Below are 19,655 nucleotides of genomic sequence, written 5' to 3' on the forward strand. Positions count from 1 at the left end.
TCTGATTGCTCTCCGTCCAGAACCAAAACCTTCTCCATTACCACAGAGATTCTCCTCCAGAATTAATCTCGATGGCATCCCAAAGTCACGATATAAATCAGTCTCATTTCTGTGCCTTTAATGCAAGAAACTACAAAGAATGTGCCACGTAGGGGTGGTGGCAGTCGCTGCGATGAAATAAACATTTGTTCAGGAAGTGGTGAAGGCGGTTAGCTTAGCAGAGTTTAAAAAGGGGTTGGACGGTTTCCTAAAGGACAAGTCCATAAACCGCTACTAAACGGACTTGGAAAAATCCAAAATTCCAGGAATAACATGTATAGAATGTTTGTACGTTTGGGAAGCTTGCCAGGTGCCCTTGGCCTGGATTGGCCGCTGTCGTGGACAGGATGCTGGGCTCGATGGACCCTTGGTCTTTTCCCAGTATGGCATTACTTATGTACTTATGTACTTATGTAAGATACTAGTCTTGAGTGGGCTCATTCATGTATTTACGCTGTTCGTTGTCAATACCAGCATACTTATGTCTGATCGTGCAATAAAATACTGAATCCATGTACCTGAAAAACTGTCTGCTCAGTGTTCTAATCAACCCCTTATTATCACTAGATTTACCCTCATTCCAACAATGTGTAGGGCTTTGACGAGCAATTATTTCCAAGTCAAAAGATACCGTTTGTCCAGTCTTTTTATATTTTGGAAGTCAGAATTATAAGTACAGGAATCCAGACTATGGAAGCCAATTACTTCTTTGCTTTTTGAACTATTTATATATTCTGAAAGAAAGTAACACCCCCGATCTGGCGCTGTAGCGAAACGAATAACAGCATCAGTTGTCTTCTCATCTGGGCAAAACGAATGCCTTTATCCCAATTAACATCTCCCCTCAACAGAAAGGTACATTTTCCCATTAAAAGCTGGTTACTTGCTGTTCCTAATTAGCAAAGCCAATGCTAGAATGAACGGTGTACAGTTCTGTTTGACAAAAGATTCGAGTGGCCCTTCTGCACTTCAACCTTCATTAATGAGGCCCCAGCCAGCCTTTGTCAGCAAACACAGAATCCCATATTTTAATGAGCTTCTGGTGGGGAAACCTGCAAAAGATTCTTCTTAAAGAGTCCATTTTTTTAATGCAGGTAGGCCATTAATTTAAGAATTTATTAAATGAAAATTCAGCCTTTTTGAAATGCATCAAGGAACTGAGACAGACAGTGAGATATAATTATCTATGTTATGAGAGTACATTATACTAAAGGATGTTTCTTGAGCTGGTCCAGAACAGATTCTGACAGATGGACTAACTTCACTAGGGACATGTCTTGCACTTCTTCTGACCTGCTGTCCCGGGCACACTGCCTTCACCAAATGCCTTTTGAAGGTGTCACTTAAGAGGATGTATATCAGAGGGTTGATACAGCTGTTGGCATAGCCCAGACTGATTGCTACGTTGTAAGCATAGAGGAACGCAACTGTGGGTTGGGCAATTTTAAGATGGACCAATTGCAAGAAATAATAGGGTGCCCAGCAAAAGAAAAATGCCAGACAGATGGTCACAGACGTTCTGGTAATCTTCCTTGTTCTAGCCCTGATGTTCCTTTGGGGAAGGGGAACCACCACACAGGAAATGTGCTTTTGGATTTTAATATAAACTATGCAGATGATAAGAAAAGGAATGACGAAAGCAAGAAAAAACTGGTACAGCGTGTACCAGTAGATGTCAATGGATAGATTGGGTAGGATAATGCCACAACCAGCATTGCCATTAGACAGCTCAATCAGCTGGGTGTACATGAACACTGGGATGATGGTGACCAGAGACAAAAGGCACAAAACTAAAATCACCAGCCCGGCGGCACACGGAGTCCTCACATAGGAAGATCGAATGGGATGAACAGTTGCCAAGTAGCGGTCGACCGACATTGCTGTGAGTATATAAGTGCTGGCAAATTGGCTGTTGGCGTCCAACGCTGTGATGATAGTGCACATGGTAGCTCCAAAGTGCCAAATGCCATTTCCTAAGAGCTGGTGAATAAGAAAAGGCATCCCCAGTAGAAAGAGGAGGTCTGTCGCAGAGAGACTGACTATGAAAATGTCGGCTATGTTATGGCTGCCTTTGGGTTTCTTGTTGATGGTGTAAATGACAATGCAGTTGCCAATGGTGCCCAGCAGGCAAATGATGCCAAAGATGACGGGAAGCACAGTGCTGCTCCTCTCTTTCCTCTCATGGACATCTGTAAGGAAGAAGAAGAGAGTAGGAAAATCTTAAGGTACCATCCGAAGCTCATCCCACACACATGTTTTGCTGTACAAGCTTTCACAGGACCCTCCAAAACAAGAGTAACTTATAGACATTAACTCCCTAAACCAGGACTGATGTCTACAAATGGCGCCTAAAAAATTGACGCCAAAAAACCCAGCGCTAAGTGCTATTCTATAAACAGCGCTTAAAGTTAGGCACTGTTTATAGAATAACGCTTAGTGGCAGGAGCCGTGACTACATTTAGGTATGACCAGTTACACCAATGACACCTTGGTGTAAATCCCTGCACCTAAATCAGGCGCAGGTCCCCTTTCGTCTATAACAATGTGCATTAAGGAACGCCCCGATCCGCCCATGGATTCATCCCTTTTTGGAACCAATGCTTAAATTTTTATTAAATTCAATTAGCACCAATAATTGCTTGTTAAGAGCTCAATTATCAGCGCTAATTGGCTTGTTATTCAATCTAAATTGCTCATGTAATTTTTAGTGCTTTTCATAGAAGTCGGGGGGGGGGGGTTAGTGTGCAAAGATGAGTGCTCAGTTTATAGAATAAGGTTGGTTGCACATGCAAGTTAATTGAATAATTGGTTGATCGTTGGCGTTAGCCATTTATTGGCTTAAATTGGTATTAATTGGCAGTTGCACACGCAACTGAGCTTAGTTACTATTCTAGAACTGCAAGTGCAATTTCTGTCGCATGCAATTACTAGGGGCGGGGCTATGGGAGCAGCGTGGCAAGTCAGGGGCGGGCCTAGCAGTTAGGTGCACAGGTTACAGAATACCTTGGGTTATGTGCTTAACTGCCAGCAGTGAGGCGCGAGCACTTACAGCAGCCGTTGACGTGGCGTAAGTGTTCTCGCCTAAGGTTAGGCATTTATCCTCGCACTTACACTAGTATTCACTAGTTCCATGCAGAACTGCCCTTATAGAATTCATGCTCAGTGTGCAACATTTCATCACCATTTCTTGAATTTACCCCTAAACCTTCAGATGGTTGCTTTTAATATTTGTTTTCTAGCTGGGCTAAATCACTCAGTTTCTGCTCAGGTTCTGTGCATATAAAGCCTAGCTGATACAGTCAGTGAAATTCTATCTCTATTGCCCAACCCCAGCACCTTTCCCGTACCTACCTATTCCTACACAAGCACACTACCTCCCCAAGTGCCTCACCAGTCCCCCTTCCCGACCACCAACCTCACTGATTTGTAGCATCCCTCCTCAAAGCTGTGCAAGCCAACGGAGCCTTCACAGGCATGTCCAATGGCCGCTGTGAGCTGCTTTCATTTGGGGACTGATAAATGCATTCAATGCACACTACCATATGCATCTACACCCAAGTGTAGGTAACGTTTGGGTATAACACAGGCAAAGTCACAAAACACGTGCATAGGTTATAAAATACTCACCTACACTCTTACTTCAACTGCTCCCAAGCTGATGCAAATGTATAAAGCCACATTTTATTCATGATTTTGGCTACTTTTATAAAGAGGGACAATGTTCACTTTTCTCCAGTCCTACAGAATCCCATCTCCAAAGGTCTATTGAACAATTCCTTCATCAAACTCACCAGAACCTCCCTGACCTCCCTTAATATCAAAGAATGTCTCTCATCTCCAAAGGTCTATTCAACAGCTCCCTCAGACTCACCAGAACCTCTCTGAACTCCCTTAACATCACAGAATGTCTCTCATCTCCAAAGGTCTATTGAACAGCTCCCTCAGACTCACCAGAACCTCTCTGAACTCCCTTAACATCACAGAACATCTCCCACTACCGAAGGTCTATTGAACAATTCCTTCATCAAACTCACCAGAACCTCTCTGACCTCCCTTGATATCACAGAATGTCTCCCATCTCCAAAGGATCACTATTGAACACTTTAAGCACCAGAGTGAACAGCAAAGTTGAAAATACATGTGAAATGTCCTAGTGGCAGCCCAGGCAAAAATGCTGCCAGTTCTGTCTGGATAGCTATAATGAAAAATGTAGATAATTGTTGGGTTGTTCTAGCAGGCTGCAAATACAGCAATCACTAGAAGCTCTAATGGAAACCTGGGAGCTCCCACAGACTGTCTGTCTGGCAGACTACACAGAAACCTAGAAGACTGGACATTTGGGCAACCATCAAGCTAGTATTGGCACCTATTTAGGAGTCAATATTAAAAATGACTTAACTGGATGGGAGAGGTTCCTGCCGGGTTAAATCACACTGGCCATCCCAATTGTTAATAGTCAACAACATTTCACTGGATAGTGTCATTGAATATTAGCACTGACCACCATGGTACTATCCAGTTTGCACCAGAGCATTCAGGGGGGCAGAATCAGGGTAGACCCAGAAATTATCCAGAGTCCACAGATATTTAATGCCAGGTTTGCTAACGGGGCATGTTGGACTGCATATAATATACTCCGAGCTATGCCCATTTACCTATCCTGGTTTGGCAATGAATATTGGCCTTATCTGGTAACTTCCGAGCACCACCAATCATTTGGATATTCAATTCTGGGATATATCTCCAGTTAGACCAGATGGCAGTGGGCCACTTGCTTGTCTTCTGCTGTCATTTACTAACAGTCTAAGCAACCTCTCTGAAAAATAAACCCCATTGCTCTAAACAGCAGGCACACAAGAGAGGTTTATCCTATTTTGTGCCTGTGGCAAAACTCTTCAACATAAAACCTCCATACCGTTACAGCTTGGAGCTCATCAAGTCATCATTCAGTGATAAATGTAACGGAACATTAATTTAGGCAGGGCTTTTTTTGAGGAGGTACTTTAATATTCACTTATCTCTTGTTTGTCCTGTTTGTCTGTCCTAATTAGATTGTAAGCTCTGTTGAGCAGGGACTGTCTCTTCATGTTCAAGTGTACAGCACTGCGTACGTCTAGTAGCGCTATAGAAATGATAAGTAGTAGTAGTAGTAGTCTTTGGGACTCTGGAATCTTGCTACTCTTTGGGATTCCGGAATCTTGCTACTCTTTGTCCTTATCCCTTGTTTGTCCTGTTTGTCTGTCCTAATTAGATAGTAAGCTCTGTCGTGCAGGGACTGTCTCTTCATGTTCAAGTGTACAGCACTGCGTACGTCTAGTAGCGCTATAGAAATGATAAGTAGTAGTAGTAGTAGTCTTTGGGACTCTGGAATCTTGCTACTCTTTGGGATTCCGGAATCTTGCTACTCTTTGCCCTTATCCCTTGTTTGTCCTATTTGTCCTAATTAGATTGTAAGCTCTGTCGAGCAGGGACTGTCTCTTCATGTTCAAGTGTACAGCGCTGTGTACGTCTAGTAGCGCTATGGAAATTATAAGTAGTAGTAGTGTTTGGGATTCCAGAATCTTGCTACTGTTGGGATTCTGCGCGGAATCTTGCTACTCTTTGGGATTCTGGAATCTTTCTAACCTCTGTCCTTATCCCTTATTTGTCCTGTTTGTCCTGATTAGATTGTAAACTCTGTTGAGCAGGGACTGTCTCTTCATGTTCAAGTGTACAGCGCTGCATACGTCTAGTAGCGCTATAGAAATGATAAGTAGTAGTAGTAGTCTTTGGGATTCCAGAATCTTGCTACTCTTTGGGATTCCGGAATCTTGCTACTCTTTGCCCTTATCCCTTGTTTGTCCTATTTGTCCTAATTAGATTGTAAGCTCTGTCGAGCAGGGACTGTCTCTTCATGTTCAAGTGTACAGCGCTGTGTACGTTTAGTAGCGCTATGGAAATGATAAGTAGTAGTAGTGTTTGGGATTCCAGAATCTTGCTACCGTTGGGATTCTGCGCGGAATCTTGCTACTCTTTGGGATTCTGGAATCTTTCTAACCTCTGTCCTTATCCCTTATTTGTCCTGTTTGTCCTGATTAGATTGTAAACTCTGTTGAGCAGGGACTGTCTCTTCATGTTCAAGTGTACAGCGCTGCGTATGTCTAGTAGCGCTATAGAAATGATAAGTAGTAGTAGTAGTCTTTGGGATTCCAGAATCTTGCTACTCTTTGCCCTTATCCCTTGTTTGTCCTGTTTGTCCTAATTAGATTGTAAGCTCTGTCGAGCAGGGACTGTCTCTTCATGTTCAAGTGTACAGCACTGCGTACGTCTAGTAGCGCTATAGAAATGATAAGTAGTAGTAGTACTGAGTACCAGCACCTTTTCCATTGTCTGCTAAAATTTACCCATGGACCCCAAGTTTTAATGAAAGAGCTCAGGCTCTACACACCAATTCTGCCTTGTCATAGATTCTGTGACTGGTTGCAGGGAGCCTGGCTATTGTGGGGTGGGTCCTTCAGTGATCACCCCACCCCTGAAAGGTGGCCTAGCATTTGAGTACTGGCACATTTTTTCTAGAAAAAAAACGCACTGAATTTAGGTAACAGATCTGCCATGAGATACTACTACTACTACTTAGCATTTCTATAGCGCTACAAGGGTTACGCAGCGCTGTACAAGTTAAAACATGGGGAAGGACAGTCCCTGCTCAAGAGAGCTTACAATCTAAAGGATACAGTTAGTGGTGAGCTTGCGACAGGGCTGAGTGTTCTAGTAGCAACACCTGCTGAGCAAGAGAAGTGATCGTAAAGAGGACCAGGGTCCATTAAGAATGGGAGGTAGAGAACCAGCAGTTGTAAGGCAGCTCCTTACAGACCATGTTCCTCTATACTGGCTACACTTTAGTATTGGGAAGCAGGGGAAGGTTTGCAAATTAGAAGCCTGGACAAACCTTCAGGTTTATGTCCCCCCCCCTCCCCACACACACACACAAAATTTACTTTCAGGCCCCTAATCTGCCACCCTCCCCCCCCCCCCCCCCCCCCCACAGGCATTGCGCTTGGAAATGCTAAACTTGTTGTGTGTGGATATATATCACACCCACAGAAATGAAGACAGTTCCCAAAAGTCATTTGCCCAGATAAATGGATATTTGAAAATTGCCCACCTTCCAAAAGAACACATTCATGGTTCGTTGAGCTTGTTAGCTGTCAGGATCTATTCTTTTGCTTAGACCGCAGCTGCCCCCCTCAGAAGCTGTTGTCCTAGGCAACTGCCTGGTCCTGCCCTGAGGCTATTCCATGCTCCACCGAAGAAAACAGGGAGTGTTCTTTATCACATGCAATGGGGATCTGGGCCAGCTTTTTCTTCATGTTGCAGGCAAGTTCTCTCTTGAGATGGGCAAACAGATAAGTCCATTTTGTTATAGGAAGGTAGCCAAACGATCTGATTGGTTAAGAGCCCTACTTATTTTCCAAGCTGTGCACCATCATCTCAACTAGCCATACATCTCTTGAAGTGTGGAACTGAGGCAGAAACACTGTAACTCCATCCAGCACAGATACCCCAGGGACTGGGGGGAAAATGATTCTTTGTTGGAAGAATGAAGCTGGACTTTGCATCTCAAGGCCAGTGGTAGCCAGCGGAGGGAGGAGTGGCCTAATGGTTAGTGCAGTGGGCTTTGATCCTGGCAACCTGGGTTCAATTCCCACGGAAGCCCCCTGTGACCTTGGGCAAGTCACTTAACCCTCCATCGCCCCAGGTACCAAAACCTAGATTGTGAGCCCTCTAGGGACAGAGAAAGGACTTGCAGATAATGTGTACAGTGCTGCCTAGGTCTAGCAGTGCTATAGAAATGATTAGTAGACAGGGATATGAGAAGGCAGGTCATGTCTGCGAGACATTTCTTTTTAAATCTGTGCAATTAAGACCTGTTCTCTGTCTCTCTTACTTTGTGCAGATTTGTGTCCAAAAGCACCTGATCATTAGTCTAACGAGGCTGCCGCTGAGGCCTCCAGTCTCACCAGAACAGTAATTAGCCTCCATCAGAGAACATTGTTCCTTCTCCATTACACAGGATCAATAGAAATTCTTTTCTCCGGGTGATCGTCATTATTTTTGTGTCTTGAGACGCTTGCAGGCGCTCGGAAGAGAGAAACACCGGTTATTCAGACGTGTTCTTTTCAAAGTACTGGTGTATTTGCTAATTGAAAGAAGACGAGTTTGGGAAATAGAGAGTCCAAAACCAGCGCATAACGGTTTGCTTGTACTGGATGCACAACCAGCTAAGATTCTGTAAGGTGGAGGGATAGAGCATTTGGTTTCCGGACGATCTGATCTGTCAAGTACCTGGTGTAGAAAGTTCAGCAAGTTCACAAACTGTTCTGGAATTTGTAGTCCAGATTTTTAAAAAGCTAAGATGACTTCAACTGGGGGTTTGAAATTTTAAAACTGGGCGTTAAAGGGCATGAAACCAACCGGGTTCATCTGGCTGCTATTCTGATTCACATACACAAACACACATTGCTCCAACGTGCACACACACATACACAGCTCCAGCATACCACAGAGCAAGTACAGCCCAGGTAGTGACAGTGCAGACTTCCCTCTCTCTCTCACACACACACCAACACTCTGTGCCAGCCCACAAAAGAGGCAGCAGCCATGCAAGCTTCACACATACACACAACAGTGCAAACTCCCCTCTCACACATATGCACACCACGGAACAGGGGCAGTCCAAGCAGCGGCTGTACACACTTCCTTCTTACACACACGCGCTCATATGCACACCATATACAAGTGCAATCCAAGCAGCAGCTGTGGAAACTTCCTTGTCACACTTGGCATGGGAGCTGCAGCACAAGACTCGTGAACAAATCACAAAAGAAGAACAGCACAGGCCACAACAGTGCAAGCTTCCCTAACACACATCAAGTGTGGCACTAACAGCAGCTATGCAAGTTTCACACAACACAGAATAGGTACAGCAACGACACTAGCGCTGCAATTTCACATGACATGTGCGTGTGCACACACATATTTCACAAACAGGTTTATCACAGAGAGCAACAGTACAAGCTTCACACACACACAAACACACTACCCCAGCAGTGAACAGGTACAGCATAAACAGCAGCAGGGATTGTCAACCCAGTCCTAGGCTCGCACCTAGCCAGTCAAGGATAGCCACAATGAATATGCATGACATAAATTAGCAAGCACTACTTCTAATCTCATGCATATTCATTGTGGATATCCTGAAGTTCTGACTAGCTACTACTACTACTTATTATTTCTAAAGCGCTACTAGACGTACACAGCGCTGTACACTTGAACATGAAGAGACAGTCCCTGCTCGACAGAGCTTACAATCTAATTAGGACAGACAAACAGGACAAACAAGGGATAAGGACAAAGAGTAGCAAGATTCCGGAATCCCAAAGAGTAGCAAGATTCTGGAATCCCAAAGACTACTACTACTACTTATCATTTCTATAGCGCTACTAGACGTACACAGCGCTGTACACTTGAACATGAAGAGACAGTCCCTGCTCAACAGAGCTTACAATCTAATTAGGACAGACAAACAGAACAAATAAGAGATAAGGACAAAGAGTAGCAAGATTCCGGAATCCCAAAGACTACTACTTCTACTTATCATTTCTGCAGTGCTGTACACTTGAACATGAAGAGACAGTCCCTGCTCGATAGAGCTTACAATCTAATTAGGACAGACAAACAGGACAAACAAGGGATAAGGACAAAGAGTAGCAAGATTCCGGAATCCCAAAGAGTAGCAAGATTCTGGAATCCCAAAGACTACTACTACTACTTATCATTTCTATAGCGCTACTAGACGTACGCAGTGCTGTACACTTGAACATGAAGAGACAGTCCCTGCTCAACAGAGCTTACAATCTAATTAGGACAGACAAACAGGACAAACAAGGGATAAGGACAAAGAGTAGCAAGATTCCGGAATCCCAAAGAGTAGCAAGATTCTGGAATCCCAAAGAGTAGCAAGATTCCGGAATCCCAAAGACTACTACTTCTACTTATCATTTCTGCAGCGCTGTACACTTGAACATGAAGAGACAGTCCCTGCTCGATAGAGCTTACAATCTAATTAGGACAGACAAACAGGACAAACAAGGGATAAGGACAAAGAGTAGCAAGATTCCGAAATCCCAAAGAGTAACAAGATTCTACTACTTATCATTTCTATAGCACTACTAAACGTACGCAGCGCTGTACACTTGAAAATGAAGAGACAGTCCCTGCTCGACAGAGCTTACAATCTAATTAGGACAAACAGGACAAACAAGGGATAAGGACAAAGAGTAGCAAGATTCCGGAATCCCAAAGACTACTACTACTACTACTACTTATCATTTCTATAGCGCTACTAGACGTACGCAGCGCTGTACACTTGAAAATGAAGAGACAGTCCCTGCTCGACAGAGCTTACAATCTAATTAGGACAAACAGGACAAACAAGGGATAAGGACAAAGAGTAGCAAGATTCCAGAATCCCAAAGAGTAACAAGATTCCGGATTCCCAAAGAGTAGCAAGAGAGCTCTTCCGCACACTCGTTCACTGGTTGGTTCTGTGTCACCTGGACTACTGCAGTGGAATTTATGCAGGCTGCTAGGAGCATCTACTGAGGAAATTCCAGACCGCCCAGAACACTGCTGCGAGACTCATCTTGGGCAAATCGCGCATGGTTCCTGCGCAGCCCCTACGTTTCAATCTACACTGGCTAGCTGTAAGAGTATGAATCGCATTCAAGATCTGCACTTTGACACATAAAATAATATATGGATTAGCTCCGGAATACAAGACCCCTTTAATAGATCTCCCACGTAGAAATGCCATCACAACAGCACGCACCTTTCTACAACTACATTCCCCATCTTGCAGGGGTGTTAAGTACAAGTTTCTTTTTGCCTCTACTTTCCACTACTCCAGCCCAAAGACTTGGAATGCTTATCCCCTGTACGTAAAATCGCAAGCTGACCACCATCTTTTCAAGAAGCTGCTGAAAACGTACCTTTTTGAAAAAGTGTATTCAATCAGTAACTCTGCTGTTTAGCCACCCTAATTGCTTCATCCTTATTCTACTGTAAAATTCTTGTGTTGTATCTCTTTACTTTTGTAATTCATGGAAGTCACATTGTGCCTGCATTTGTGGAAAAATGTGGGGTAGAAATGAACCATAAATAAATAAATAGCAAGATTCCAGAATCCCAAAGACTACTACTACTACTTATCATTTCTATAGCGCTACTAGACGTATGCAGCGCTGTACACTTCAACATGAAGAGACAGTCCCTGCTCCACAGAGCTTACAATCTAATTAGGACAGACAGACAAACAAGGGATAAGGACAAAGGTTAGAAAGATTCCAGAATCCCAAAGAGTAGCAACATTCCGGAATCCCAAAGAGTAGCAAAGATTCCGGAATCCCAAAGAGTAGCAAAGATTCTGGAATCCCAAAGACTACTACTACTACTTATCATTTCTATAGCGCTACTAGACGTACGCAGCACTGTACACTTGAACGTGAGAGACAGTCCCTGCTCAACAGAGCTTACAATCAGTGGACTGTGTTGAGAACCCCTGCTGTTAGCTAGATAAATAGAGACACCCCACCCCACATAAAAGTGTAGCACAAGCAGTGGGTGTGCAAGTTTCAGCACAGCTGAGCAGTAACAGTACAAGCTTCCTTCTCACAAATACATGCCACTGAACATGTACAGTACAATCTTGTGTACACACGCAGGTCCAGGTTTCCTGCCCTGTACACTACCCTACCAATCTGTCTCACACTGCACTGGGCAGATCACTTTCTCTGCCTAGTCCATCTTTCAGCTCACAGATGAGAGTGTGCCAGAGTAAGTTTGCCTGTAATCATCAAATGTTTCTTACTTATGTTGATACTGAGCTGAGACAAACTCCTTTCACAAATCAATTTCAGACCTAGAGGGTCCCCCTGGTCACTAGTCTGTTCTACAAAGATAGATAGAAAGATATTATATACCCATGAGGTCACATATAGTGACAATAATGTATGCACATGGTAGATGAGAGCAGAAAAAGGACTAACCGCCCCATCCAGTCCCTACTGTTAAGAACTTAAGAATCTAACCCAGCTGTTGACCACCTGAAACCTATCTCCAGGGCAGGTTTTCTCATCTCCTCCTCTGTAGAAGTGGACACACCATCCTCTTTCTAACTCCTATTCAGCAACCCCAATGTCCCACTTTAGTCCAAACATCCAGGCTGTACCCCAGCATCATCAGTCCACAGGAGGAGTGAAGACCCCGCTGTGGGAGCTCCAGCGACTGCCAGACAGACCCAGCAATTTAACACCATGCAAGATTAGCAGTGATTTCTCAAGGGAATAATTAGAGCTGCTGGTATTTACCTGGTGCAGGGAAGGCTGTGGCATTGGAGCCCTGAAGGTCGCTGGGGAAGCCCGTCCCGGACTCTGCCATAGCTCAGGACTGTGCCAGCCTACAGGACCCTGCCAGGAGCACAGCACAGAGGGCACAGGACAAACACTCCGACAAGTAGCCGCGCTCTGAAGAACAGGACGTGCAAAGCTTCAGTTCCTCTGCAATCTGCCACTAGCCCCGCAGCCAGGAGGAGCATCATCCCTGCCCCCGACCCTGGGAGTCCAGTCCAGTACCATCCCACGGGCTCTGGAGAGCTCAGAGTAACTTCTCAGCCGGATACAGACTCGGAAATAGCTCTCCAGGGTGCAAATCAGTCAATAGCATCCCTCAAGGAGCCTGAATTCTACAGAGGGAAAGGACTCGGGCACCTGGCTGCATCCCACCCAGATCCAGCTCTTTTCTAAGTCTGAGCTGCAGTGTTTGCACGCACATATATATGCTGAGAAAACTCTGTATGGTGTGACTGGGAGGGGGGGGGGGGGGTAGACTAGTGAATCTATCTGCAGCAAATCTCGGAGTCTTGTCACCTGGAACGGATGTGGCTCTGTGAGAAAAGTGCAGCCTGAAGCCAATTGTCAAGTGAGCAAGGTCCGTCCGCTGCTCGCCTGAACCTGAGGAATGCACTTGACCTGAGTACGAGCTTCCCGGCTTTCATCTTGCATTTCACATTTCTCTGGCAGGCAAAGTTCCCCCCGAGCAATCAGTAGCCCCTTCTCATCCCCAGCCTCAAAAGAGACACCCGCATCTCAACATATACACACAAGTACACTCACAGCTGCTCACATATACTCACCCAACAAAAATACACACCACCACCACCACCCAACAAACAGCTCCCCCCCCCCCCCCCAACTCAAATCTTCACATGTACCAACACACACAACCGGTCCCAACATATATAACCTTATTCAAAACCACCCACATAGTCACTTACCCAACACAATCACCCACTGCCACCACTACTCAGCAATCACTTCCATAGCCAACACACATACATACACCACCACTAAAAACACAGCTCCATGCCAAATACATTCAACCTTCACACATACATAGTCACCCAACATATACAAACATACAAATATGCTCACATCCCCACACATACACTCATCCAACACAAACACACAACCAACATCACACAACACACTCACGCCTCCCCCCCCCCCCCCACACACACACAAACTCATATTCCCACACATACACACTTCTCCCAATACACACAAACTAAACCCCTACCCAAAACACATTCACCCAACACAAACTCTCCATACACCCATCCAAATGCACATACCCCCACCCAAAACACACAACCCTTAACCCCATCTCAAAACACACATATTGACCCACCCACTATACACACCCTATGTCTACTCCTTCCCAACACACACCCCTAACCCCATCTGCACCCAACACACACAAAATCTAACCCCAACTTTATCCAATGCATGCCTGCACACCCAACAACAAACTCATGCCCCACTCATCCACTCACCAAACAAATAACACCCCATCCCCAACACACACATCCACAGCCACACCCAAAGTCCTCAAGATTTTCAACCAGGTATGAAAAAGGAGAGAGATAAGGGAAAGTAAAGAATTAACAGAATGACATGGATTTTATTTGCAAATCAAATTTTTGTGTCACTCAAGGCAAATTACAAAACAATATTGGATTTTCTTATCATTTAATTTATTATTTAATTAAGTTATGTCCAATAAAAAAGGTATCATCTTATTTTCTTTTCCATGTTTTATTTTGTTTGATTTCTATAGATTCTACATGGAATGTTGCTATTCCACTAGCAACATTCCATGTAGAAGTTGGCCCTTGTAGATCACCAATGTGGCCGCGCAGGCTTCTGCTTCTGTGAGTCTGACGTCCTGCACGTACGTGCAGGACGTCAGACTCACAGAAACAGAAGCCTGCGCAGCCTTCTACATGGAATGTTGCTAGTGGAATAGCAACATTCCATGTAGAATCTCCAATAGTAGCAACATTCCATGTAGAATCTCCAGTAGTAGCAACATTCCATGTAGAATCTCCAATGGTATCTATTTTACTGTCATAGTAATGCTTGAATGTTTTCACTTATATACACTGTCAGCTAGCACATTTGCTTATTTCCGATCTGAGGAAGAAGGGCAACCTTCGAAAGCTAATCAAGAAATGTATTAAGTTATGTCCAATAAAAAAGGTATCATCTTATTTTCTTTTCCATGTTTTATTTTGTTTGATTTCTATAGATTCTACATGGAATGTTGCTATTCCACTAGCAACATTCCATGTAGAAGTCGGCCCTTGTAGATCACCAATGTGGCCGCGCAGGCTTCTGCTTCTGTGAGTCTGACGTCCTGCACGTACGTGCAGGACGTCAGACTCACAGAAACAGAAGCCTGCGCAGCCTTCTACATGGAATGTTGCTAGTGGAATAGCAACATTCCATGTAGAATCTCCAATAGTAGCAACATTCCATGTAGAATCTCCAGTAGTAGCAACATTCCATGTAGAATCTCCAATGGTATCTATTTTACTGTCATAGTAATGCTTGAATGTTTTCACTTATATACACTGTCAGCTAGCACATTTGCTTATTTCCGATCTGAGGAAGAAGGGCAACCTTCGAAAGCTAATCAAGAAATGTATTAAGTTATGTCCAATAAAAAAGGTATCATCTTATTTTCTTTTCCATGTTTTATTTTGTTTGATTTCTATTGATTATTTAATTGAAAACTGTGATGTAAAGCAATTTAAGTAGGCAGGAGAGTCTCCTGGCCAGTTAAATTGTTACGGCTCTACAGATTCAGTTTCAATTTTATCGCGTGCCCCCTAGTCCTAGTATTTTTGGAAAGCATAAACAGACGCTTCGTCTCTACCCCGTTCCACTCCACTCATTATTTTATAGACCTCTATCATATCCCTCCTCAGCTGTCTTTTCTCCAAACTGTACAATATGGACAGTTGTGGTAAGAATGGCCTCAGCTTGTGGGGATAACATGCAAAATGGTGGGCTAAGGCCACTTTTTAACCTAATCAAATCCAAACAAGCAGAGTGGTGTTGTCTATATCAAAACAAGGACATCAAAATAGTCCAACTTAGTCCAGAAAAAAGGGGGAGGGGGGGAAAGTCTCAACAAGTGCTGCAATATTGAATTTTAATCATTGATTGCACACACAATAAGTCATCATAGACTTAAAAAAAACCCAAAATAGGTGTAATTTTATTTTCTTCTCTTATATTTATAAATGATTTTATTTACACATAGTTCCAGCTCTAAAACGTCAAAAACCCACAAAATAACTTATCTTTTGTGGAAGAGAGTCACTGACGAATCTGTCCTGTGTATAGACTCCGACGGTCCCGTTTCGTATTTCTTCCTCAGGGAACCCAGACGCGGACTTGTAAGAAAATTAAGTGACTCTTCCCAGGTCACATCATAAAGCTCTGACTAAGTTGGACTATTTTGATTGCTCTTGTTTTGATACAGACAACACCACTCTGCTTGTTTGGATTTGATTTTCATTTCGACTGGCAGATGTGTGATATCTGAGTGTGATTTTGTGATCGCACTTTTTAACGTAGCCTAGTGAAAGGACCCCTTTTGTTAGTAACTAGGTCCCACTGCATAAAATGCAACCTGCAGAAAAATAACGTGCATTTGCAATATTACCACATTAGGACTGTAGTGCATCTTAGTAACTCCGGCAGTTAATTGCAGGAAGGTCATTCTGCCAATAAGAATTCACAGCCCACAGTATTTCTTTCTATTTTTGTATTAAGAGTGTTGCATTTCCAGAAAATCATTTTGGTGCCTTCATTATTTTATTTATTTTTATTAATTTGTTACATTTATACCCCACATTTTCCCCACCTATTTGCAGGCTCAATGTGGCTTACAAAGTACCGTAAAGGCATTTGCAATTCCGGTTGATAACAAATACAAGATTGTGTTGTGGTCAAATGAGATAGAGGTGAATCAGGCATCATGAGTCGAGGGGAAAGAGGATGGTAGATTGTCCAGTTCGATCTTTGATTATGTTGTGTTGCAGGGTTTGGGGATTTATGTTGGATCGTTGGGATAAGCTTTTTTTTTTTTTTTTTGAAGAGGTGGGTTTTTAATGACTTCCTGAAATTTAGGTGGTCATGTATTGTTTTCACTGCATGCGGGAGTCCATTCCATAGTTGTGCACTTACGTAGGAGAAGTTAGATGCGTGAATTGTTTTGTATTTTAGCCCTTTACAGTTTGAGTAATGTAGGTTTAGGTATGATCGTGCTGATCCGAGTCTGTTTCTAGTTGGTAGATCAATGAGGTCTGTCATGTATCCTGGGACTATGCCGTAGATGATTTTGTGGACTAAGGTGCAGATTTTGAAGATGATCCGTTCTTTGATTGGGAGCCAGTGCAGCTTTTCTCGAAGGGGTTTAGCGCTGTCGAATCGTGTTTTACCGTATATCAGTCTGGCTGCTGTGTTTTGGGCGGTCTAGAGTTTTTTTTTGTGAGTTGCTCTTTACATCCTGCATAGATAGCGTTGCAGTAATCTGCATGGCTGAGGACCATTGATTGTGTTTCGAAAGATATCTCTTGAGAAGAAAGGTTTTATTCGTTTGAGTTTCCACATTGAGTAGAACATTTTCATTATTACGGTTTTTACTTGGCTCTCAAGAGTGAGGTTGCGATCGATTGTGACTCCGAGTATTTTTAGGCTGTCTGAGATAGGGAGTGTATGTCTATACCTACCTTAGTTGCCACTCAGGGTGCAGTACCTCCCTTCTCCAAGCAAGGGAGCATGTACGCGGACGTCAGCTCTGCCGGTCCCCTGTCCCGGAACAAGAAGTTGTAATAGGAGGAGGCAGGGGACAGGGCCGCCGAGAGACTCGGCCGGACCCGGGGCAAGGCCGCTCCACCTCCGCCCTCCCCCCCACCCTCCGTCGCTCCCCCTGCTGCTCCCTGCCCCCCCCCCCACCCGTCGCTCCCCCCACCGCTGCAGTCCGCGGTCTCACCTGCCTGCCTCCATGGCTCCGGGCCCACTGCATGCAAGGCGGCAGTCGCAGATCGCCGCTTTTCTGGCCTTCCCTCCCTGTGTCCTGCCCTCATCTGATGTAACTTCCAGTTTCCGTGAGAGCAGGACACAGGAAGGGAAGGCCGGAAGGGAGGCGATCTGTGACTGCCGCTTTGAATGCAGGGGGCCCGGAGCCGAGGAGGTAGGCAGCTGAGACCAAGAACTGCAGTGCCAGTGGCCTGACCCCGGCGCTGGGCCCCCCTTGGAAGCCCGGGGAATTTTTTCCCCCCCTGCCCCCCCTCTCGGCAGCCCTGGCAGGGAACTGGAAGATATGGCAAGCCGTGACCCTGTTCCGTGCACCCCCTTACCACCTGTACTTGGGGTGGACCACCCCCACCGCCCCACCCCGCCCTCGGTATGCTAGAGCTAAGGTGCATTTCTAAGTTATGGAATTATTTTTGGAAGAATCCATGTTAACACTCAACTGGTAGCACTAGGCACTCTCTCCAGAAAAACCTAAACTTGTTGTAGACCGCCTTGAGGGGCCCTTTTACTAAGCCGCGGTAGGCTCTACGCGCTTGCAGCATGAGCCCCAATGAGACTACCGCCAGGCCAGTGCACCCTCCTGGCAGTGATTTCAGCCGGCGTAGAGTGAATTACAGTAGTCCAAGTGACTGAGTACCAATGATTGTACCAGGTTGCAGAAGATGGGATATGGGCACCCTTCTCCTAAGGGCGGCCAAATTGGCATAATCGAAAGCCGATTTTGGGCGTCCTCAACTGCTTTCCGTCGCAGGGACGGCCAAAGTTCAAGGGGACGTGTTGGCATTGTACCGAAGGTGGGATGGGGGCGTGGTTAAGAGATGGCTGTCCTCAGCCGATAATGGAAAAAAGAAGGGTGTCCCTGATGAACATTTGGCCGACTTTACTTGGTCCCGTTTTGTTCACGACCGAGCCTTGAAAAGGTGCCTGAACTGACCAGATGACCACCGGAGGGAATTGGGGATCACCTCCCCTTACTCCCCCAGTGGTCACCAACCCCCTCCCATCCAAAAAAAAAGCAAATTAAAAAACCTTTTTTTGCCAGCCTCTATGCCAGCCTCAAATGTCATACCCAGCTCCATCACAGTAGTATGCAGGTCCCTGGAGCAGTTTTTAGTGGGTACTGCAGTGCACTTCAGGCAGGAGGACCCAGGCCCATCCCCCCCTACCTGTTACACTTGTGGTGGTAAATGGGAGCTCTCCAAAACCCACCCAAAACCCACTGTACCCACATCTAGGTGCCCCTCCCCATTACCCTTTAAGGGCTATGGTAGTGGTGTACAGTTGTGGGTAGTGGGTTTTGTGAGGGGGTGGGGGGCTCAGCACACAAGGTAAGGGAGCTATGCACCTGGGAGCAATTTGTGAAGTCCACTGCAGTGCCCCCTAGGGTGCCCGGTTGGTGTCCTGGCATGTGAGGGGGACCAGTGCACTACAAATGCTGACCCCTCCCACGACCAAATGGCTTGGATTTGGCTGGTTTTGAGGTGGCCATCCTTAGTTTCCATTATCAGTGAAAAACCAATGTCGGTCATCTCTAAGGGTGGCCATCTCTAAGGTCGATTCAAATGTTGAGATTTGGCCGTCCCCAACCATATTATTGAAACAAAAGATGGCCACCCATCTTGTTTCGATAATACGGTCGGGGATGCCCCTTTATGGGGCCGTCCTTAGAGATGGGCGCCCCCGTTCGATTATGCCCCTCCATAGCACCCTGGGCCTGTATCAAAACTTTGCCAGGGATTGAAATCTTCAGCAGAAAAAGGGACATATGTGCACGTGATTGAAGATACTCAAAAAATATTCCCAGTGAAAGCAAAACTAGCAGCATCTCGCCTTTGCAGAATGAATTATGGAAAATGCCTCAACTCATAGCCCCAGCTATAACGCAGGGCTCCGTGCCTTCAGCCACTGAACATGACATATAAAGTGGCGACAAAAGAGAAAATAAACTCCGCAAATTCGCACAACAAATTGCTGAGCCCTGGCTTGTAGTAAGGCTGAGGTAGAATCAGGGTTTGTCGAATAAGGATGGCAAATGCAAAGAGATGCACGTTGGGAAGAACAATCTGAATCATAGTTATCTGATGCTAGAATCCACCTTGGGAGTCAGCACTCAAGAAAAAGACTTAGGTG

At 45.0% G+C, this 19,655-nt stretch overlaps 1 protein-coding gene across 1 annotated transcript; it reads right to left on the minus strand.

Moving 5' to 3' along the window:
* Positions 1-1,188: 1,188 nt before the first annotated feature.
* LOC115475932 (melanin-concentrating hormone receptor 1-like) lies at positions 1,189-12,516 on the minus strand. Its single transcript, XM_030212007.1, has 2 exons — positions 12,447-12,516; positions 1,189-2,228 (listed from the first exon to the last, which is right to left on the minus strand). The coding sequence occupies exons 1-2, from the start codon at positions 12,514-12,516 to the stop codon at positions 1,189-1,191; spliced, it is 1,110 nt and encodes a 369-aa protein (XP_030067867.1).
* Between the last annotated feature and the right edge of the window lie 7,139 nt (positions 12,517-19,655).

The sequence above is a fragment of the Microcaecilia unicolor genome, chromosome 8 (genome assembly GCF_901765095.1).
Source record: "Microcaecilia unicolor chromosome 8, aMicUni1.1, whole genome shotgun sequence".
Classification (NCBI taxonomy): domain Eukaryota; kingdom Metazoa; phylum Chordata; class Amphibia; order Gymnophiona; family Siphonopidae; genus Microcaecilia; species Microcaecilia unicolor.